General features: G+C 42.8%; 1 protein-coding gene across 2 annotated transcripts in view; it reads right to left on the reverse strand.

Annotated features, from left to right (window-relative positions):
- 140up (RPII140-upstream gene protein) overlaps positions 1-24,956 on the reverse strand; it is a 45,194-nt gene that overhangs the window by 16,999 nt on the left and 3,239 nt on the right. Inside the window, exons 1-5 of one of the 2 annotated variants that reach the window (XM_065446427.2) lie at positions 24,521-24,612; positions 24,080-24,239; positions 20,873-20,961; positions 10,445-10,512; positions 1,160-1,238 (exon numbers count right to left, since the gene is read on the reverse strand). In XM_065446427.2, coding sequence (XP_065302499.1) covers positions 1,160-1,238; positions 10,445-10,512; positions 20,873-20,961; positions 24,080-24,239; positions 24,521-24,582 — 458 coding nt within the window. In that variant the 5' untranslated portion in view covers positions 24,583-24,612. Of the gene's footprint in view, positions 1-1,159; positions 1,239-10,444; positions 10,513-20,872; positions 20,962-24,079; positions 24,240-24,520; positions 24,613-24,956 lie in introns of those variants that run through there. The other variant, XM_065446426.1, reaches the window with a different exon arrangement.

A 24,956-nucleotide genomic window follows, 5' to 3' on the forward strand; every position in this document is an offset into this window, starting at 1 on the left:
AGCTGCAATTTCTTGGAGGTTAGCCGCTGCTGCATAGGACACGTGCTTCTAGCTATGAGGTCGCTTGTCTAAGTCGACTTACCCATTGTAATGATGTCAATTACCTTCTGGCATGACGGTTAGTAGTGTCCAGCTTCAGCCAAAGATACTTGTGACAAAGTATCTTTGGCTGAAGGCTCTAGGCTCTAGAACCCAAGGCTCTAGAAACCTTTGGCTTACTTTCCGCCAAAGGTTTCTAGAGCCTTGGGCTCAAGAATGGAGTCATGATGCTGCCGCGTGAAGAAACTAGCAAAACAATGAAGTGGTGGCACGGCTCCTGGTCGCTTAATTTGGCTTTGTCTAGCTCCATGATGGCAACGGCGATTTAAATGAGCTCGTCTTCAGTGGCAGTGGATATGGCAAATCACTATCGTTTAGTTACACACTCGAAGGAAAATATCTACGACTGTTTCCTGATAGATAGTGTCCATGGCATAGGCCCTATGAGGAGTTTGTTGCTTTAAATGCACAAGTCAACCCCTACCCTAGTTGTCAGGAAATTCAAGAGGAACATCTATTTTCTAGAAGTTTCAAGGGCCGCCGAGTTCCCTTCTTCTGAATTAAAGGGTATTCAAGGATTTCAAGGAAGTGTAGAAACCCTAACATGCTCAGTTTATGAAAATTTGGTAACAGTAGGTAATATACAACTCCTAGCAGCATATGTAAATGGCCACTTAAGCAATATACACATCTTTATGATGACACATGTATATAAAGTCATAGGTGGATGTATGTTTATAGTAGCATTATACAGATGTAAGATGCATCGCACACATCACGCTTTCATGCCCTAGACAGTAGGCCAACACAGTGGACAGGACTGCGCTTCTGCTATAAATGTGCCAAGTACAAGCAACTCTCAACTAGAACTTATGAGAGCCTTACATTAATCAAGATAACGTGCGTGCGTGCGTGCGTGCGTGCGTGCGTGCGTGCGTGCGTGCGTGCGTGCGTGCGTGCGTGCGTGCGTGCGTGCGTGCGTGCGTGCGTGTGTGTGTGTGTGTGTGTGTGTGTGTGTGTGTGTGTGTGTGTGTGTTATAAAAGGCCTGAACTACAAGCCTCTGAAGCACACTACCCGTGGGGACTTCGTGCACCTAGCAAAAGTGGCAACATGACTCACCCGAGTAGGCTTCCAAGCCCAGCGCCTACAAGTGAGCCACGAACCCCCATGTTGAGTTTGTAGACAAAGCCTGCAAGTGCTGCACGAGAGGACGCCACAGGCTATGTTGAGACACACAAAGCCACAACCATTTAAAACCAACAGACACAGAAGTCAATGAAAACATAGGGTACTTAATTCTTATATTTTATTGAAATGTAGAAGTTATGAGAAAACAGAAATGAAAGTAGAAAAGAAAACTTACTCCCTTTGGCATATCAACTATGGGCTCTACACTGGGTTTCGAGTGCTTAATTAAGAATTTTTAAGCACAAAATTCAGCGTATCAGAAATGATACTTTGGGCTTTGTGGGTCGAGAGGTTCCCATAACACCGCGGGAATGGCATTAAATTTTAAGGCATTAAGCAGTTAAGGCCATTTTTTGTACCCGTGTGGTGCAGGTATCACCCATTAATTTCTATTTCTTAGAAATAAAAGTTTCAATCAGTGCACACATCTTGGGCATCACTACAACAGCGCTGAAATTGCATCTTGCTTTGACATCCATGCCATACATTTACAGTGGTTTCACACTTAGCAAAGCTCCATTTTGGTAAATTTCTATGTGGATATACTCTCGTCAAAAAAAAACTAAAATTTCTGTTTATCAAGGCTGGCCTTATCTTTGTGTTTCAGTCTCTCAGACAGTTTGGCAATCAAGATAGCTGAATAAGAAGCCTCGAACCCCTTGAAGCCGCATTATTGTAGCTTTTGTTCTAAGGTCCTTTTCCATGTATTATGAGAATAAACTCCATTGTAACAACCAAAAAGACCTTAAAGGCAACTAAACAACAGCTAGCATCTATTAAAAGCTCCTAGCTAAACAGGTTATTATTTGCAACAAGGTCTGTCCAGTTACTGAAAGAAAAAAAATTCAGTAGTTCTCATGATTCACTTGAGCGACTGTAATGCACTAGCATTAGCAGACCCTATCATGGAATGGTTGCCTGTCAATATTTGAATGCTTCTTTTCCTAAGCCACGATCCATGTGAGTTATGATATGATCGACTGCTACTGCCTACGAGCCTACATCCCCGATGATCAACCAGTGCAACAGCACGACTAGTTTTTTGTTTGTTTCTCTTACAGTCACCAATTGATAAATCAGATTGCTAGACGTGCATGAATTTGGCTGCAACCTCATCAGCCTGTATTTCAACCGCTCTCATGCTGTCGCTACATATGAAAGAAAGTACAGCCAATACCTGCACCGCATTTCTGTGCCCTGACAACTTAAAGCCCAGCTGCAAAAAAAAATTTACCTATCCTACTTTGGTTATAAATGAGCAGCATATACTGCTGAAGCAACATGGGCAAATTGTTGCGCTGGTAATTGTCCAGTTTCCTTTATGACAGCCTGTACATAGCACCAAAGCAGACACGTGCAACTGGTGAGTGGCAGGTATGATGTCAAGTCCCACCATGTTGCCTCCAAGATATTTAGCGCATAGTGGGAGCCCAAAGGCAACAGCTAATCTGGGAGGTCGAGCGTGGGAACACATTCTCAGTCATGTATCAATTCCAGTGTGCAGTAAGGGCTCTTTTTTTTTCCCTGGTATAAAAGACATCTACACTTGTGATATCATGAGAAGCCAACAAACACGGACACCAAGGACAACATAGGGGAAATTACTTGTGCTTAATAAATGGAATGTAGAAACGATAAGTTAATGGAAATTAAAGTGGATGAAAAAACAACGAAAAACAACACGAAATGCGAAGGTTGTGGGTTCGGTTCCCACATGCGGGAAGTTGTTTTTTCATCCACTTTAATTTCCATTAACTTATCGTTTCTACATTCCATTTATTAAGCACAAGTAATTTCTCCTATGTTGTCCTTGGTGTCAGTGTTTGTTGGCTTCTGATGATATGACTAATAAAAATCGGGCCCCTCGGTTAACCCCCTTTCTTCTCGTTTATTACATAACGAGGGTCTCGAATCCGGCAACATTGATGCCTTCAGGTAGCATATTTGGGTTCATTGACCAGTTGCCTTCACCCAAAAAGATCACGTTCTCGTGACGCCTGCGGCAACAAGGACGTTCTAAGTCTGCCGCCAAGGTCTGTGAGTGGTGGCGCTGGCTAACACTCCCAGGGTTCTACTAGTATACATAAATACCCAAGAAAGTGGATGGGAAAACAGCGCCGCAGTAGCTCAATTGGTAGAGCATCGCACGCGAAATGCGAAGGTTATGGGTTCGGTTCCCACCTGCGGCAAGTTGTTTTTTCATCCACTTTAATTTCCATTAACTTATCGTTTCTACATTCTATTTATTAAGCACAAGTAATTTCCCCTATGTTGTCCTTGGTGTCAGTGTTTGTTGGCTTCTCATGATATGACTAATAAAAATCGGGCCCCTCGGTTAACCCCCTTTCTTCTCATTTATCTACACTTGTGAGCCTTTTATAACACATCCAACAGCATTTCAAACGTAATATTTTGCACAGCTCTATACCTACATAACCTGAAACTGAACCTTTTATGCAGGGCAAAATTTTGTTGTAAGTGGCTTTTAAACACAGGTCGAACATGCTCCAATAGCTGAATTATCGTGCATTTTTCTGCGACAGTCACTGTCTGGCACTTTCCTCCCTTAAAGAGACACTAAAGGCAAATACTAAGTCAACGTGGACTGTTTAAATACCATTCCAGAAACCTCGGAACGCTTGTTTTGGGCCAAGACCTAGTTTACGAGAAAATTGCATCTGAAGGGTCCGAATGCCTTTTTCAAAATTTTAAATCTCCCGCCACCCAACCGGGGTAGTGGTGACGTTGCATACGCCATCACCACCCTTTGCTGCTGTCAGCGAGTATAACGGCGCCCGACAGACGGCGGTACCAAGCCAAGACAGAGCGGTGGATTCGCTGCTGCAGCTGCTTTTTGGTCGAGTGGTGTAGACCGTTTGGGAATCCCCCAACATCACAGGGAAAGTGAATTCTCTGCTGCTTGCAGTTTGTGCAAGTTTTGCGAGTCAGCAAAACCAGTGCAGCACTACGAGATAACGAAGCTACTCAAACGAGAAAGCATGGGCGGCGCAGAGTCGAGCGAAAACGAAACCTTTTGACTGCCCATGTCATTGTCAAGGGCAATTTCAATTAGTTCTTTTTTGTAAACATTAAATAGAACTGTACAAGTAGCATTTTATTTTGTCTTATAACATAATATATGGATGTTTTTTTCCAACGAGTTGTTGAGTACTAGTGACAGAATTTAACCCGGGGTGCTTTTGTCATTAGGCAAGTACTTGAATGTCCAGGGGGAGTCTCTAATCATGTCCTGCATTTACCTCAATTTCTCTATTAATAGGGCTCTGTTCGCAATAATATTGATGCCTTAGAGATTCTCGAGCACTAATCTATCACTTTAGCTTGACTTAATATTTGCCTTTAGTGTCCCTTTAATAGTGGCCATTGCTGGTGCTGACATTGAGAGAGGAGTTGGTACCACTCTAAGCTGCTTGGTGATTCTGAACAAAAAAAGTTTGTAGTAGAGTCTAACCCACTTATAACAATCTCAGATATAATAACAACCAAATTTCAGTGCATTTGTGATTTTCTGACCCTGCCTACCGAAGCTGCTTTCAGGTATAAGGAAAGTTCTTTTTAAATCGCCATACTGTTACAATGAACACTTCAAACTCAGTCACTGTAAAAAAAGGGCACACACGAAGCACCAAAGCATGCAAGTGCACCCAAACTGTGGACATGGTAGCACGTGCTTAGCTCCAGTCCAACCACAACAATGATACAAGGACATGCGACATCAGCGTGCAAACCCAGTGTGCGGATTACGGAAGCTGCAAAGAAGGTCACTCGCTTTCAAGGCACACCTCTAGGGAGGAGGCATGCAGCATAAACAGCAGTAAAAGGTTTCAGGCTTGTTGACATAAAAGTAGGCAGACCACGGGCAACATAGAAGTGCAGAAACAAAGTTCCCAATAACGGTTCAGAAAATTTGATGCTAAGAATTTTTTGTCTTTAATAAAAGGGGGGAGACAGATAAGACATCAGGTAAAATAAGAAAGAGAGCTTGGTGGCACAACTCACCATCCCCATTTCGAAGGGGACACTCATGGGATGCATCCAACCAGCACAGCGCGTGCGCTGGTGCAATATCGAATGCCTTAACTACGGCACTCTCATTTTCGTGCAATTGTCCATGCAGCACCACAGGCATGGCGCCTATTCCAATGATATGGATTGACCATCGATGTCCTTCCACTATAGGAATAGCCGCTCAAGCGTTCCTGTCATTACCGTCAATACTCGCATAGCTTGAGTCAGCGAGAATGCTACACCACACGTTGCCCCCACGAAATGTTGCAAAGAAATAGTGGTTACGACGCCGTTATCAAGGGATCACAATTCGGCGATGCTTCATTTATATGTTGCCAATTGCTAGTCACAGTTTGCGGTGACATTCTACCCTTCGAACATCAAATCTTTTTCACCCAGGCGATAACTTAATTTTACACCTCTCATGTGGCTAACGCACAATCGTAATGCCAGGACCAAGATGTACGAGACCTTCGTAGAACGCCGGCATGCTGTAGTAGTTTCTGAAGTTTATGCTTCCAACCAACCAGAACGCTTCGCTCTCTTGTGCAGAATACCATTGTGTCCCACTGTAATAGAATTTATAACTAGCTCCCAAATAAAAGATTGGCGGTTGTGCTTGCAGTTTCTAAATGACAGGTGATTGAAATTGGGTGCCGTTTTGAAAGAGCTGTATGATGATGCCTTTTGTTCTTTTGCAGCAAGGTACAGGTATGCACCGAGAACAAAAATGATGCTGAAAATTTTGTTTTCAGACCAAAATGCTGCCAAATTGTAACTACTGACATCAGCTTCAGTGTGGTTAATTTTTGAGCACCTTTAAGGACAAGTCTACATATATAAACCAACTACTGATATGATGACCACCTTTCGTGGAACTATCGAGTTCATTATAAACCAGTTCGACTGCAGTATTAGTAAACAATGAAGTTGATCTGGACTGTGCCGCTATTTAGGAATTAGCAAACACAGCCTTTACAACTTAGCAGTTTCATTCGTCTTGTGGTTTGGGTGCGTTGGTGAGTAGTGGGTTGACTAGGCTTCTCTAGTTATTCAAGGAGGCGCCGGCAACATGGCCAATGACCATGAAGGCAATACATCAAAACCAAAACATCATTATTTCTGCTCGACTCTATCGCCAAATCATTATGCGGTCGTGCAGGCAGAGTCTGAATTAATGAACAGTGTGCCATAAGGTGTCCGAAATTCAGATCATCCTTGTACACTACGTCTCTAGGATAAGTGGCAGTGACACAAAGCTGTCCAAATAATAGCATATGTTTAAATTATCCTTCAGCAACTGTGTACCACAGCTATTGCTTTGTAACAAAACACACACCTGCTAAACTATGAATGCACAACAAAATAAACATATCAGGGTGCCTACTATGTTGGCATCTTCAAATTCCTCGACTGTTGCAAGTTCTCCTTGACTGTTCTTATGAAAATTCCGTGGCAGTCTATGACACTAGCAGTTCAGGTGCAATATAAAGCATGGTGGTTATTAGCTTGCCAAGTTACCAAGTGCCAAGTGCCATCTTCTAATTTTGAACTACTACCACAAGGCTGTAAGCCAGTTTGAATGCATTATCAGAGCCAACTAAATCATACGCTTCATGCATATTTCAACAACCCGGCCAGGCTCACACCCACCAAACCAACAACAGACACCACAATTTGCTGGATGTATAGGTTCTGTTGAAACCACTGCTTCCTTCTGCCCTTCCACTACATTTGCCACACCACTGTAGGTACTAAATTTCTCTGATTCAAAGCAACCAAGGTGAAAAATTCCCTGTTTTCCTCCTGAAAATTCCAGATTTTCCCTGATGGTACACACCCTCTCATACCTTTGCTACGCAACCATGCAGGCATACATATAATTTAAGCAAACCACAGATAGGAGAATATTACAACCTCTTGATACATAACACTATAACCGAAGGGCATTGGCCAATCCAGTGTGGCCATTGCACATCCATTGCCACTCTTTATGTCACCTGCCCCTCTATGTTGCACCCCTCCACTGCTCCTACTTCGGTACACCACTGAATCAGCAGTTGCTCCACAAAGGACATACAAAGGTATACCCAAAAACAGCGTAAAATTTTTTATGCTGAATAAATGGTTTTAGGTTTCTTAATCACATGAACTGTTGCAATAGTTCTGCGAAAAACTGCAAGGTGGAGAGAAGCAAATAATAAAGGAAAAATGAGACATCGACCCAATCGTAGCAACTCATACAAATATCATTTTCCCTTTATTAATCACTTCTATCGACCTTGCACTTTTCCACAGAGCTATTAAGTCAAATTCATGCCTTTGCTACCAGCTGATGATAGGTTTGACTTCATCCTGCCATCTGCTAGCCGCCTGGTTAGCTCAGATGGTAGAGCGGCTGCCCTGGAAAGGCGGTGGTCCCGGGTTCAATCCCAGATCAGGACGAATTTTTCTTCAACTGTGGCGCTTCTTTTTTTCAAGGAACCTGTGTGGGTTTCCTTTGTAGCAATTGTTACGATTTGGTGGATGTCTCATTTTCCCTTTATTAATGAACTGTTACAGCTTTCCCCAAATGTGCATCAGGCACTGTACCTCAGAGTATTTCATTGTGGTTTATTGTTTCTGATATCTTACATGTGAGGGTTAAATATACGGTCATTTTTTTTATTAGTGTTTTCTTTCGTTGGCTTGTTCTCTACTTCTTTCCTACATCTGTTTTCGTAAGAGTCTCAGCATTTTATAGTGACTTCATGTAACAACAATTGCGGCAGTCACATGGTGCAAACTGACACTGAGTGCCACTCTCTGACCCAGTAAGTGCCCAACAAATGCACCTTCTGCTGTTAACAAATCCACAAATATTCTGTTGCTCAGCCACCATTACAACCTATGCTTTATCGGCTGATTTCATACAGAGTTTATCTTAGAGTTAGCACTAATTTTTCTCCTCATAAGTCAGCAACCTGTTAGCTTCTTCAGTGACACAATTTCACCTTATTTGGCATACATAAAAGGACATGTAAAATGGAAATCAGCATTTTTCTCTGGCTATGTTGACACATATTGATGCGTGTGGAAAGACACAGACAGAAGACGCTATTTACAGGCTATTTACACTGGAGCCAGGCAGCCAGGCCGACATCCGCTTGCGCCAAGCACACCGACCAACTTCGTCGTCGTTCTCGCGGCGACTTGTTTCTTGAGCATCACTTGATCATATCGTAATAATATAAACTACCTAAGGTTAAGTTTAGGGTTATTGGCAAGACATATTCCTTGGTAGACTTACAGGGATTCATAACATTATTGGCAAATATGGTTTGCATGCTTAGACTAAACGTCGACCACTAAATGGGCAATCTTGTTCTAAAGCTGTTGTACTCCTGAAACTTTTTCAGAATGCCTTATAACTAGCAGCAGGTACTATTTTGTTCAAGGAAAAAAGCATCCTTGTATGAGAAAAAAATTCGAGGACACCTAAGCACTTCTTACGAGTTGTGAATGCGAAAGTAATAATGTCCAATTGAACGCTGCTGAGCAGTCCTTTAAGTTTTGCACTGCAAGTTATGTTTCTGAGTTTTGCTGCAGGGTTTGTTACCGAGCTTTGCAGTTAAACTGGTGCGGGTTAATTCTTTTGTGCAGTTTCTACATTAGCATGCTGGCTGTAGACCAGAACTGTTTGGACGATATTGCTGAGAAATCAAGGTTGTGACATGCCATCGACGTACTGCACAACAAGAGCCCGAGAAAGCAGCAGTGGCCACCAAACCCGGCAGCTGCGTGCAGCACCTAAGCCCAGTGGAGGTGAGAGAGAGAGAGATGCAAACCACTTGCCGGCTTCCGAGAGCAAGATGGCGGCACTCACTTGCACACGTCACGTGACTGCCTTGCCGACGACAACCTGTCTCGCCCCGTGGCGTCACAGTGCCGTATCTGCTCTGTCAAGGCACACTGGTGACGTGGCATCGCAGCCAATGCTAATTTAGGTGTCGTTACACTGCTACAGACGCCGTCAGCTTTCTTGCTCAATGGGCCAATCGATGCTTTCGCATCAAAACATTCCCGTTATTTTTATGTACCCACCTCCCTCATACCTCTCTATATCGCCAAATGCCAAGTCTCCAATTGTATAATGCCACTGTATTAAGACACTTGTAACTACACATTCTGTTCACTGGTGTCACGATCAGCTTAACCATATTAAAGCTTTCACAAGAATGCATGTTGTGCACTGGTATCGTGATAGGCCCACCCACCATTGGAGCCCTTGCAAGTTTGTACAAAGAAATCCCCAGACGGAACTGCGGTGCTAGTGTCTACAGGAGCTGCAAGCGCGATGGTCTAGCCAACGTGGGAATGACAGACTTTGTACACGGATTCGCATTAACTTGGTCCTTATGGCTTCAAATGGCTTTGTAGCTTTGCAAATTGATCATTTTCAGCGAAATGCTGTAATGTTATAAGTGCCACAATTTGCAGTGATTAAGCATTTGTACAGAGAACCTTGCTGCCTCCTTCATTTAAAAAAATATAATTGCCTTGAAATACATGCCCATAAAGGCAGATAAAGCATAGTAAACAAATCCAAGAGAGTGTTTAAAGCCGCAAGTACACAGATTAGACAAGTCTATGTGCTGACTGTCATTCCCATGGTAGCTGAACAATCGCAGCTCCAGAGGTCCCTCTAGTAATTTTAGTAGGACACATTGCGCTTTGTTACGTCTCAACACAACCAAGGGCACTAATTAGACATTTGCCATGAGGCAACCCCATCCGTCTATCAGCGCTTATCCAGAAGTCAACGCAGCGTTGACACCGTAGGCTGACATGTCCTGATGTGAACTCAGACGTTTAATATGCTCCTGCACAGAGCGGGCTTCCGTCTCTGGAGCCAGTGTAAATAATGTCAAATAAATCCTTTTTCCTTCGTTCCTACTATCGGACGTACCCGTCAATGGGCTTGGTGGATTCCTTACATGCCACCTCGAGCCGCAACAGCTTGGAAGCACACATCGTGTACTAGTAGCGATATAAACGGGCTACAACAATATTATGTTTCCTGTGTGACTGTCCCATGTTACCAGCCTATGTACAGTGTGGTGTTGACCTTCAAAATGCTATTGCATTATACTGAGCTATGACAGCTTCAGCATGCTATGTAGACATTCTGAGAGTAGTCCCACTCACTTCCAGCAGCAACATGCTCGGCGACGCCAAATTTATTTCTGTACGTGAATCCTGCCACCGCAACACTCCTGCAACAGGACAAAAATGAAAGGCACATTTATGATAGGCGCGCCCAATGCAACTATGCGACAAGTATGACAGACCGCATAAGTACCAAGGCACAGTCAAATCAAACAGCGGGCTTATAATAAATAACAAACGAAATATTTACAGAAATATTTGGAAGTTCTATCTGCATGTCTACTTACCGGTCCAATGTAATACACATGCTTACTGCACATAAGATGGGTGAACGAACATAACTATGATGACTGGGTTATTTACATGCAGGTATTATAACTATGTAGCTTAATTATCAGAAGAAGAATATTGTATGTTGCAGCAGAAAACATGAAATGTGCATAGCCAATGGGATTATAATATCCAACGTACAAAAGAAACCACAAAGTACATATGTATTGCATTGTCCATTACAAACGAAAAGACAAACATTTCAGTATTTTGGCATACAGTGCAGCGGTGGAGTAGAGGTAGAACACCCGCCTCGCTTGCTAGAGGTCCATGGTTCGAATCCCGGTGCCGGAAATTTTCCACCGGAATAAAAAAAAAACGAAATCCGCGTTTTGATAAAATTGCATAAACAGGCTTGGAGTGTGGCCTGATCCCGGTGACTAGAACCGGTAACGCACTCCCTCGCTAGAGCAGGATTGGCCACCCTGGTGCAGTACTTGGCAACAACCTCCTATATGAACACAACAATCAAACCCCGGCCCTCAGTCCCCAGCAGCTGCGAAGCAACTGACCATGGCGGCGGTCAGACCTGCAACGCAGCAGAGGGTGCTAAGAATCACTGGCTCCGGACAGGCCGCCATAGGATTATGAACCTGGCAACATTTAACGCTAGAATGTTATCTAGTGAGGCGAGTCTAGCAGTGCTATTGGAGGAATTAGAGGGCAGTAAATGGGATATATTAGGGCTCAGTAAAGTTAGGAGGCCAAAATAAGCCGAGGCTTGGCGGAGAGAAGAGAACTAGGAGTCGGATTCCTGATTAATAAGAATATAGCTGGTATTATACAGGAACTCTATAGCATTAACGAAAGGGTGGCAGGTCTTGTTGTGAAATTTAATGAGAAGTACAAAATGAAGATTGTACAGGTCTACACCCCTACATCCAGTCATGATGACCAGGAAGTCGAAAGCTTCTATGAAGACGTGGAATCGGCGATAGCTAGAGTGAAAACGAAATACATCATACTAATGGGCAACTTCAATGCCAAGGTAGGCAAGAAGCAGGCTGGAGACAAGGCAGTGGGGGAATATGGCATAGGCACTAAGAATAGCAGGGGAGAGTTATTAGTAGAGTTTGCGGAACAGAATATATGTGGATAATGAATACCTTCTTCCGCAAGCGGGACAGGCGAAAGTGGATGTGGAGGAGCCCGAACGGCGAGACTAGAAATGAAATAGACTTCATACTCTGCGCTAACCCTGGCATCATACAAGATGTGGACGTGCTCGGCAAGGTGCGCTGCAGGGACCACAGGATGGTAAGAACTCGAATTAGCCTAGACCTGAGGAGGGAACGGAAGAAACTGGTACATAGGAAGCCGATCAATGAGTTAGCGGTAAGAGGGAAAATAGAGGAATTCCAGATCAAGCTACAGAACAGGTATCCCGCTTTAACTCAGGAAGAGGACCTTAGTGTTGCAGCAGTGAACGACAATCTTGTGGGCATCATTAAGGAGTGTGCAATGGAAGTCGGTGGCAACTCCGTTAGGCAGGATACCAGTAAACTATCGCAGGAGACGAAAGATCTGATCAAGAAACGCCAATGTATGAAAGCCTCTAACCCTACAGCTAGAATATAACTGGCAGAACTTTCGAAGTTAATCAACAAGCGTAAGACAGCTGACATAAGGAAGTATAATATGGATACAATTGAACATGCTCTCAGGAACGGAGGAAGCCTAAAAACAGTGCAGAAGAAACTAGGAATTGGCAAGAATCAGATGTATGTGTTAAGAGACAAAGCCGGCAATATCGTTACTAATATGGATGAGATAGTTCAAGTGGCTGAGGAGTTCTATAGAGATTTATACAGTACCTGTGGCACCCACGACGATAATGCAAGAGAAAATAGTCTAGAGGAATTCGAAATCCCACAGGTAACGCCGGAAGAAGTAAAGAAAGCCTTGGGAGATATGCAAAGGGGGAAGGCAGCTGGGGAGGATTAGGTAACAGCAGATTTGTTGAAGGATGGTGGGCAGATTGTTCTAGAGAAACCGGCCATCCTGTATACGCAATGCCTCATGACCTCGAGCGTACCGGAATCTTGGAAGAACGCTAACATAATCCTAATCCATAAGAAAGAGGACGCCAAAGACTTGAAAAATTATAGACCGATCAGCTTACTGTCCATTGCCTACAAACTATTTACTAAGGTAATCGCAAATAGAATCAGGAACACCTTACACTTCTGTCAAGCAAAGGACCAGGCAGGATTCCGTAAAGGCTACTCAACCATAGACCATATTCACACTATCAATCAGGTGATAGAGAAATGTGCGGAATGTAACCAACCCTTATATATAGCTTTCATTGATTACGAGAAAGCGTTTGATTCTGTCGAAACCTCAGCAGTCATGGAGGCATTGCGGAATCAGGGTGTAGACGAGCCGTATGTAAATATAATGAAAGATTTCTATAGCGGCTCCACAGCCACCATAGTCCTCCATAAAGAAAGCAACAAAATCCCAATGAAAAAAGGCGTCAGGCAGGGAGATACGATCTCTCCAATGCTATTCACAGCCTGTTTACAGGAGGTATTCAGAGACCTGGATTGGGAAGAATTGGGGATAAAAGTTAATGGAGAATACCCTAGTAACCTGCGATTCGCTGATGACATTGCCTTGTTCAGTAATTCAGGAGACCAATTGCAATGCATGCTCACTGACCTAGAGAGGCAAAGCAGAAGAGTGGGTCTAAAAATTAATCTGCAGAAAACTAAAGTAATGTTTAACAGTCTCGGAAGAGAACAGCAATTTACAATAGGTAGCGAGGCACTAGAAGTGGTAAGGGAATACATCTACTTAGGGCAGGTAGTGACGGCGGATCCGGATCATGAGACGGAAATAATTAGAAGGATAAGAATGGGCTGGGGTGCGTTTGGCAGGCATTCTCAGATCATGAACAGCAGGTTGCCATTACCCCTCAAGAGAAAAGTTTATGATAGCTGTGTCTTACCAGTACTCACCTACGGGGCAGAAACCTGGAGGCTTACGAAAAGGGTTCTACTCAAATTGAGGACGACGCAAGAGCTATGGAAAGAAGAATGATAGGTGTAATGTTAAGGGATAAGAAAAGAGCAGACTGGGTGAGGGAACAAACGCGAGTTAATGACATCTTAGTTGAAATCAAGAAAAAAAAATGGGCATGGGCGGGACGTGTAATGAGGAAGGAAGATAACTGATGGTAATTAAGGGTTACAGACTGGATTCCAAGGGAAGGGAAGCGTAGCAGGGGGCGGCAGAAAGTTAGGTGGGCGGAAGAGATTAAGAAGTTTGCAGGGACGGCATCGCCACAATTAGTACATGACCGGGGTTGTTGGAGAAGTATGGGAGAGGCCTTTGCCCTGCAGTGGGCGTAACCAGGCTGATGATGATGATGATGATGATTTTCGTATAACCTCTTCAAATGCTGCCCAACTTTATTTGAGAAATACAAATTTGCCGAAATTCCCAGACGCATGCAGGGAAACAGCACGCAACTGCTCCCCACCCATAGGATTCCCTAGCTAGCATGCATCCTCATACAATCAAGGCTAGATGAAACAGGAACAGAATAGTGTAAATCAGAACACATCTTACAAGTAACAGCTAGAGCATAAAATTCACAAAGTCACATAGGCATAGTGTTGCAAAAGATGGTGCAGGCACCAAGTTAGTTAGAGGAGTACTGACATATTTTTGAAGACGTAAAACCCTTTCTACACGTTTCTTGCAAAACCTTTTTTACGCACTTCTTGAATAAAACTATGACACTTTGTAGGTTTATGGAGTTTGGGGGGAGCACGAGATGCATTAAGTTACAACTAAATGTGGTCTTGAAGTAGTGTGCTTAGTGTCAGTGACGTTATTGTGAAATAAGACATTTGCTGGCGTCACATAGCAATAAACCTAGGTACAACATCGTTGATCATTACAAAATAAAAGTACGCCGGGGTCTACTGTAACCCTGGAATTTAAATGACAAGAAGTTTGCTTAAGTTAGCGAAGTCGCAGCACTAGCATACAACATGAGCACAGCCTCGTCGGCTGTAGTTGTTAGCTGTCTGCATCATGAGGACTAAGGCAGCGTATGACAACGGTCGAGTAAACAATGTTAATGATATGCACAGAAGTCTTTTGAGGTACAAGTCCCTCAAAGTGGCATACATCTACGAAAGTTTCTTTGTCCCTTTTGTGCATAGTGCCAATCTCCTGACAAAAAAAATAAAAGTGTGGCAGACTTGTGCGACCTTACAGAATCGCAACCCTATTGCCAGCAATGCTGTTTCTTTTGTACAATTGCAATTATAATTTCAGTTGCTTGTAATTAAATCACATAGTTTAAAATGATGCCCATAAATTACTGGTACGTAAGAAACCTTTGGCCATGTATAATGCTTTTGAGCACTTCTTAAGAAATTTTACAAAGGCAGTAATTCATCAAAAGAGAATGAAGTATTCTAGAAGGGGAATTTGTGTTACTGTGACAGAGCGTGCAAGTGAGGCAATAGCATCACAGTTTGGCAAGCAAATGCAGTTTTTGTCGCAGCACCACAGATGATGCGGTCATTGACATGCTCTTCTAAGGGTGCAAGGCACAAAAATTCTGAAATGGTCCCATATTTAGTAAATTTTCCCATATTTCAATCAATAATGTCAACAAACAGAAGCAACAGACATTTGAGCACTAGTTATTGCTTAGTACTGCTCTAATTACATGCTGTACGGTCATGTAACAAGCTACCAACTTAGCACACGACGTCTGCCGGCCCCGCGAGTTCACTCGCTTGCATTCGGTGTGCGTGCATGCGTGAGTGGCCTTGGGAGGCAAATGTAGGATTAGTTACGGCTCGATGCACTCCAGCGAGCAAACTGTCATAGTTCCTTTGCAGTTTGTAAGCTTTCTGTCTCTTTTGTTACGGGCTTCCACATTAGTACGTGCAGGTTTCTCAGATGTGCTCACGTTTTCAATGTTGCTACAAAGGTGAGTGCTTTCCATACATGCAATTTGAGAATGTGGTGGAAATGTGTCATGCTGAACTGCCACAGTGGCTACACATTCTACAAGGAAAAGGTAATTGCCTTCAAGGTTCTTAGTGACTCAATAAGTTTGCAAGCCAAAACGGCCTGTATTGTTGCCAGACACCATGCCATCAATACTTCCCAACCGTCCAAACTACTTCTCTTCCGTTTGCAAAAGAAAAAAAAAGAAGTAAGCTAATTGAATGCGACATGAAGTACATGAAGCATGCTAAGACAAAGACTTTGGTGGGTCAAAACACGGGGATGCACGCTGCTTGCAATGACGAGTTTGCCATGTTTGCCACGAGTCCACGGACTGTTGTTGGTGTCACTGTTTCGAACTTTTGGGAAGCCAGCGTGTCCTTTACACACAGAAACGGTGAGTGGCGAATGAACCAGTAAGCCTCTGCGGCAATCTCACCGTGCACATCCCCCGTTCTCAGCAAGCAGGCTTGAACAACAGAGGGCGCATCTGCACCAAGCCCTATGCAGTGATCTTATTGGGATGCCAGTGCAAGCTCTGTTTTGCCTCCTGAAAAATTATTGCGTCGGAAATTCATCGATACACATATTACTTTGCCAGTACATTGGCCATTGGGTCCATGCCTCCACCCTCTTTTCCACTAAATTTCACCTCGGGTGCGTTCACAGTTCTACCTGGACAGCAAGGCAAATTCTGGGCTGTTTGCAAAACACAGCTGCCATGGTCTGGATCACTGAACCTTGCCTACACATTACCCATAATCTGCCTCTCATTAAAAAGAAATATATAAACAAGGTGCCCTATTTAGTTCACCAAGAAGAACAGTAAACCTACTACCAACCTAGTATAGCATAAAAAAAGAAAAAAATAAGGTTCAGTAATTAATTGCAGTGCTTCTAATAAGGCCAGGGACACTAAAGTTTTGCCATACAATACACTTAAAATAACCGTCATTTTCATAAAATAAAAGCTTTGTGTAACGTACAGTTATCTCACGACATTGGCAAGCATAGCTAAAAGCAGCTGCACCCCATTTTCGAACCACTACATGCAGAACTTCTTTTCAAAAGCTGCATGTGCATTCAACTTTCACACAGAGATTTGCAGTAACATTCCCCCCCTCTTCAAAAAATTTGATCTCGCTGGCATTTGTCACTCTATCATGGCAACAACCTTAATTATGCGCTGCTTGTAAGACACACTCAACGTTCTGGAGTGCTGGCATATGTAATCTATTGCAAAGGATGCAACTGGCCGACACACTTGAAATTTTGCCAACACATGACCTATTAACACATCCTTATATTCACTCAATGTAAACAAGGTGCCACATTTACTTCACCAGGGATACCGGGATATACTTATATAATGCACAGAAGCAAACAAAAGACCAAGGGTTCAATAATTATTTGTAATGCTCCTATTGAGCCACAAACGTTGAAATCTCATGGCACATTGCAGTTAGGACGGCCCGCATTTTAACCAAATATAAAGCCTGTGTAACGCAAAGTTCTGTCGGGGCATTGGAAAACATAGCTGATAACAGGAGCATGAGACATTCCAACACTTGCTTAAATAGGTTCTGAACCCCCTGTTGGGCTTGGTGAAAGAACATGGTCTGCAGATAGCATACGCTGCTGTGGACATCTCAGCCGAATCTTGTAGTCATGCATGGCGCATGGAGCTCGCAAGCAGAGCATAAAGTCACCTTTCTTTCAAAAGCTCTCTTTTCAACAGAAGACTGCTCCTCACTCTTTTCTGGATGCTTTATTTTGTAATATAACGAATTCCCATACGTGGTTGCTACTGACCAATAGCTGACGCCAATCAAGAAGAGTGTCTGAAACGGTGCACTTCTTCCTAGTGTTAATCTGCATATTTATTGACAAAGTTTAATAAACAGACTGAAGTAAGCGAAAACGAGCTTTTGAATTTCAATAATAATTACGTACTTCTGGAAGCAGCCGACTATTGTCTGCTCAAGCTTGGCCGCGGCCACCAACGCACGCATTAAACTTTGGCCACCCTGCCTATCGGTATCGTAGCCGTCGGGTCTTGCTAAGTTCGACTAGTTCTGAACACTCAACTAGCCTCGAACTACGCAAAACATATGGTCAGGCACATGCGCACTTGTCATCGCGTGTGTGGTCTGACACACTCCTGGCTGCTCGTGGTTAGAGGCCTTGGAAGAGTTATTGATAGCGCTTCAAAAATGTGCAAGTTGGATGTGGCTACTATTTGTCAGTCAAGCTGGGGAAGGACAGAGCCAGTCCGCACCACGTGGCACGGCCAGACTGAAGGACTTGAACGGCAGCATGCCCTCAAGCTCTGTCGTACACAAAGCTAACGCTGCACATACACACCACAGTTGCATGTCGCTGCAGTCTGCTACGTAGCGTAGATACAGCGGCTGCCGCAGGGTGCCATGATGAGTCCACTGGGTAAGCACACTCCGTCTCACTGAGGACAACCACGTTTGGCTTACGTTCGGCGCGGCATAGGCGACAAAATCGAAAGTAGCGGCATCTACGTTAACATTGAGAATCAAATTTGAACTGCACACTACAGTGACGTTCAGTAGGTGGAACATTGTGGACACGCCCCACTGCCTTCAAAGTGCAAGGCATTGAAGAAGGAGAGGAAGCACCACGAATGGCATGTTTGATTGCAATGACTGCTTCTGCTTCTGCTGAACGCATTGAAGTACTTTTTGCAGCAAAGTATTTCTTAAATAGCCCATTTTAACTTCGAATGCCTTTCTCCACATTAGTAATAAAAGTGGTACAGGGCCCCTTTATGGACTTTTTCCCGAATGCTGTATTTGGTACATGGCCACACAAATTTGCACACAGCTTTGCCATAGCAATAATGACAATCTTTCTTCGTTTGATCTAAGTGGTCTTTGTAGTTATGCAAGCGCAGCATGCTCAATTTTACACTGCTCCTAAGATAGACTCTTAACTTCCTGGAGCATTTGCATATGTATTTTATTACAAAGGCTGCAATTAACCCACACACTTTGAAAGTCAGCCTACACATCACTTAAACCGTGCCTCTTACTTTTACTAAATGTAAACACAGCATGTTGTTTAGTTCACCAAGGACTCTGGAGAAACCAACAGGCATCAGCTCATAATACATGAAAACAGGAAAAGATTGAGTTATTATTTGCAACACTTCAAATTATGCCAAGTACGTGAAAGTTTCAGAACGCGTTAAACTAGATATTCCCCCTATGTTCATTGAATTCAAAGTTGGTTTAAGGACTGCACAAAATAGTGTGGATAACAGAAGTAAGACACCTTGAAACACCTAATTAAGACATTTTTTTGCAAGGACAGTGTTTGATCTACGTGCATTAAACTATGCCGAGAGATTTGCCATAGGTGTCCCCCATTTTCCCTAAATGTGATTTTTGTGTCATCTGTAATTATGCCAGAGCTGCATGCAACATTTTGCGCCAATTGTAAAACTGAATTATATGTGCTTAGGAGTGCTAAATACGCAACTTATTCCACAGGCCATAATTACCCACATAACTTTGAATTTTGCCTACACACAATCCACAACATGCCCTCTGTTTTTGCCAAATGTGAAGTTCATATAAGGTATAATTCCCTCAGGACACTGAGAAACATAGTATAACATTATCATATAATACTTCTGAGCACTTACTAAAGGAATTTTTTGTAAAAGCTGTACTCTATCCACATGCATCTCACTTAGAACATAAATTCGCCCCAATGTTCTCCCTGTGTTCACTAAATATGATCTCGTTAGAATTTGTTGTTATGCCATGGCAGCGTGTTCAAGTTTGTGCCGCTTCTAAAATACACTGATGACACTCTGAAGCCCTTTCATATGTATTGCAAAAAACTTCAATAAACCCGTACACTCCCCATTTTTTTCTACACATTAGCCATAACATGTGACTTACTTTCGTGCATAGTAAACAAGGCACCCACTTTAATCTTTAAGCAAGGACAGCAGAGGAACCAACTACGAACCACTTATGATAGATGAAAATAGGAACAAAAATGAGGGTTCAGTAATTATTTGCAATGTTTGTAATTAGGCCACTAACATGAGTGTTTCGTCACATAATAAACTTAACATTTCCTTTATTTTTACATAATTTGAAATTGGTGTTTTGCACAGTTGTTCAAGGACTTTGGGAAACATAGCAGATACTGACAGCACGACAGTAGAACACTTGAATACGTAACTTTCTAAAAAGTCTGTAGTTAGCCTACACTGTTTAAACATTTAATGCTCATCACTAACAACTTGCTTCCCTCGTCAACAAAATATAAACACTGTCCCTCGCATATTTCACCAAAGAGCCAGAGGAAAAGCAACTACATGTTTCATATAAGGCATAAAAATTGGATGAAGATTAAGTAACACTTTTGAATGCACATATTTAAGGTACACACTTCAAACTTACGTCACACGTCACACATAGAGTGGCCCCTATTTCCTAAAAATATGAAATTTGTGCAGTTTACGGTCCTTCCAGGCATATGAAGTAACTTTTTTAATGTTTCTTATGGCGCCTCTAAATGGGCCAAGAACGATGTTTTAGCAGTTTTCCATCAATTCCTATTTGACACATAAACTTCAAAATTAGCCTGCAAATTGCCCATAGCATTCCCCACATTCCCTTAAAATATAAACTTGGTGAATAATTTTTTTTTTAGAAAACCATGAAAACTGGCATATAACATTTGTGAGCACTTCTAGTCGCATTAACAGGTTTGTATCAAAAATAAAAAATGAAACACCAACATTAGTACAGAGAGCAACCATTTCCAGCAATGTGAAAGATTCGCCTAAATAGTTCTGATAATTCACATCATAAAAGTGGAACTTTTTAATGCAGACAAAACTGAAGAGCAGACAAGTGCTGAATTCCAGCTGTGAAGCTTTATTGCAAACGAAGTCACATTTTCAATGGTATTTTAACCTGTGCTGCTCGTTTTGCTTATTCCTTAATTGTTTGCCTCCATTCCAAAACGTGTATACCTTGCTTGCAGTAAACATTCCAAGTTGAAAGCCAGCAACTGTCCTTGTATGTACTTGAGTTTTGACCTTGTCAAAAAGTTACGCTGGTACGCTGCGAGCCTTTCTCTGCTCCAGAATAACACCTCACTTACATGTAGATCATTGAAAAGACCATCGTCCTCCAGCTGAGCTTCCAGGCGCCCCTGCCGAATTCCAGGAACATCGCATCTTGGAGCTCCCTCTTTAGAGAAAGAAATGAACACAAACATCTACATTTTAAAAAAGAAAAAGGGAGCCCGCTTATAAGGGTAACACATTGTTGTAACCCAGAGTCAAAAACTTGCCTGCATGCCAACAAAGATGAGTGTAATTGAGAATTCTGCATACGAGGAAAAGAGGATGAGAAGCAACCGGACAGGAGCAATAATGACGGTATAACCTTAACCCTTTACGAAGAAACAAAAATTTTTTGTCGCCAAGTTCCTGGGTGGATGCAGGTCAGCTGGTTCTTCCAGTCCAAAATACAGCAAGAAAAAAATATATTTCTGTTGTGTTGCCTGTGCCAGCACAAGCTGGTGGACCGGGTGAAGAGGATAGCTCAACACCAAGGCTGCCTCGACTAAGAGAATAAACTTTTATTGTCTATGGTGGAAGGTCTCTTCCACCATAGACAATTCATCCCTACCATTGCCGAGTTCCGGTTTCGAGTACAGAGTTTCTGGCTACGTCCTAAGCCAACACTGAATGACAGGCAGCAAGTGCCCTTTGTTGGATTAAAGCAGGAACAGAGGACGAAGAAGTTTTTGCACAGCCAGCTCACTTCCTTTTGAGAGCACGGTCAAAGGAAGCAGACCGATCCAAGATCTCTGGCTGCGGTAGTATCACGCCGATAACGTAGAGGAAACTCAATGTATGCTCTCCATTTCACATGCCACGAGCAATGTCACCACAAGTTCCCAACGAAGTCTTAGGTGGCTTGTGGTGAAGTTCACTTCCAGTGTACTGCCTGGTGTTTCCCCTATTGTTGAAAAAGTTTCCACAAAATATCTTTTTTCTTTTCATTGAATATCTTTATTCTCAATGTGTTTTGCGCATTTCAATAAAACATAAGCATTTGCTACGAGTATTTTTCTGTCTTGTCCTTAAACTGTCAATAAGGTGATTGAATGTGAACTACATTCATGGATCTTGCATGTCTAAACCTAATGACAGTGATGCTGCAGGCCTCTCAATGCTAAATGTTAATGATTGACTGACTGATTGATTGTATTTGACATCCGAAAGTAACCATGGAGTTGTATTTCATAGTGAAAGGCTACATCAATTTTGGCTAAGGGTATTGAAAGTGCAATTTCCAAATCAAATCAAATACGAATGATTTTTTTTTTTAAATGGTTATTGAATACTGAATCAAATGCTGAATATTTTCTCATTCCCAAACAAGGTGAAATATAAAGTTTATGTGAAGTCCGTCTGATAAAAAAGGCTTATGTTTTTTGATAAATACATGTAATGCCACGTATGTAATAACATGTAATGACATGTATTACATGTAATACATGAAGTGGACATCTGGTCAACTGAGGAGCTTGTACAAGTGAAAACACTTTTTTTCAATTGTATGGTTTGCCATCACAATTACAGTAATGAACCGTGATAACAGCATGTCATCAGATGCAAGTACAGTGTTGTGTCAATTGCAGGAGCCAAGTGTAATCTACAGCACTGCAAGTCAAATTCGGGCCTGACCAAAAATTTAATTTCATCTTTATTCTATGCGTCATGGTGCTGAAAGCTTCTATATGTATGTATAATGATATGTGCTTATTTCAAATATGAAGCGCATTTCTGTTTACCTCATTTGGTTCTAATTTTATGCAAGCTTTCTTTAATTTTCTGCAAAGATTTGCAAAATATCAGGCCCTCAGATTTTGCTAAACCGGGCATCAGTTGCTTTTTCATGATTCAAGGAATCCCCTAAGACCAACCTTACTGCTCTGCTTACCTAAGAACAAGAGTTGCGAGACTTCGAAGTTGAAACTCAAGAAAGTGTTCTCCTGGAGCTTTTTTTGAACTGAAATGTGAACTCCTTCAGAGCCATTGTACCTCTCATTTTGTGCGGACCATCGGTACAAAGGTGGTGCTTCTTTTTAACTAGTCCAACCAGTTTTTATTACTCAATTGTCCCTCAGACAAGGAAAGCATGGTACAGTTTGTCCACCCCAATAGCATTAGCAACGAATTCGATGTATTCATAGCTGCACTTCAATAATATATGCAGTAATGTATCTTTATTCATGCGCTCTTGCAGCATTTCTGCTTATAATGGTTATAATTTTTTGCACATGCTTGCCCCACTCTCTTCTGTAATGCCCTATGTGAGCCTTGACAGTACCTCAATAAACCTTAAACGTGACAATTTCGCCAAAAGGCAAAGCACCGAAAGTGATAGCAAGGTTCAGTGTCGCACTGAAGGCGTCCTGGAGCGCTGGCGCGATGCGGAGCACCGGCAGTAGTGTTGCAGGCATCACATCTCAATGGTGCACAAGATGAGGCCAAAGGGAAACCACCCACGCTCGTTGGCGCCCAAAGAAAAGAGCACACGGACTTAGATTCCTGTTTACTATCCGTTCTGCTCAGACCAGTATGTGCACCAAAGCATGGTATATGCTGTGGTGCTGCTCAGCAAGTACGGTAATACAACCAAAAACAAAAGCCAGAATGCTGCCTTTGCTCCCGCAGAGCCAGATGAGTGGAGCGTGACTGTGCGTCCACTTGGCTTCGTCACTTTTACTGAAAAAGAAAAGAACTTTGGCCAGAACTGGTCTATAATCAATGTCCAACTTTGCAATTAGCCAAAATGCGCCATGTATGAGGCGCGTAGTGAAGCCGGGCTTCACTCTCTCACTTCTCTCAGGACACGTTGCGCCTTCTGCTGGGCATACCATGAATTCCGAGCATACCCAGAGGCACGTACCCATGTGAATGACCCCCATTTTAAACTAATAACATTTAGGATTGGCCGAAACTTTGTGAACCTGCTATCCTCAGGATTTGTTCACATTTCTGGCAGGATATCAAGATATCCAGAAAGAAAACTGGTCCGACTTTGCACAGAATGCTATTCGCATTAAAACCACTCCAAGTCTCTAAAGACTTTCTAACTCTCCATGTGTGTCCCATGCATGCGCGTTGATACTGCGACAGCTTGTTGGCAACAGCACACCTCAAGTGTCAATATAACTGCTATTGCAATACAAATAACAAAAATATCCGTATCCTCACAGTGCACAACGAAAGCATATATCAGCTCGATGTCACTGCACTCACTGGGGAACGTGCACTGCTGGTACACCCACCGTTGCCTGTTTAGGGTTGATGAAGGCAGTTCCTTGGTTCTTCCGTATGTAGTTGTCCCTAGCAGTCTTGGCATAGTTCCACCCGCCGATAAGGGCCCCTGCGCCCGCAGTATATAAACATGCTGACTTCACCAGTGATAGCTCCGGTCCAAGGCCATTACTGCACAAAAACAAGTCAACGTGAGCCCCTTGCACTTGAGCAGGATGCTGTACTCTGTTTTATTACACAGCAGGCAACATTACAAAGGCTGTACTCGCAGACAACTTTCTGCGACAATGAAGCAAAGGCTATGGAGGCAAAGCATGCATACACAGAGCGCTCCCGAAAATATTTCCTCATTCTAATATGCTTCAGTTTAACCTGGGGCTGTGAGAAAAAAAAATATGTATTTTTACAACAGAAAAATAGTACAAAATGCACCACCGAGTGTTAAATCTGACCTTTCTTTTTCTCCTTTGCTCTTCCACGTTTTGGCAAATGTGCACATAGAAGCTAAGGCCATTCAGCATCTGCTCCAAGAATCCAGAAGCGCTGTCAAGCTATGCGGGACTACTCTGCACAGTAACAGACATGCAGAAGCTTTCACTTAATTACCGCAGATGGTAGTAGTCCGCGAGTATAGACTTCTCTCGGTGCTCTCATTCACAACAGTGCGACACATACGGAAGTAAGATGTGGGTATGCATCATGCAATTTCAACGTAATGTCATGTTCTCATACCTCTGTGTTGCAAAGCATGTTTCTTATTGTGTGGAAGGGTCACAGGTATGAATCTAGTGACCAGAAGTGAAGGACTTCAGCAACCAACAGCTACAGCACATCGCTTGTGCTCGTAACTATAAACATTGTATGTCACATACCAGATGCACATTGGTG

Source organism: Dermacentor albipictus, chromosome 6 (genome assembly GCF_038994185.2).
Source record: "Dermacentor albipictus isolate Rhodes 1998 colony chromosome 6, USDA_Dalb.pri_finalv2, whole genome shotgun sequence".
Classification (NCBI taxonomy): Eukaryota; Metazoa; Arthropoda; class Arachnida; order Ixodida; family Ixodidae; genus Dermacentor; species Dermacentor albipictus.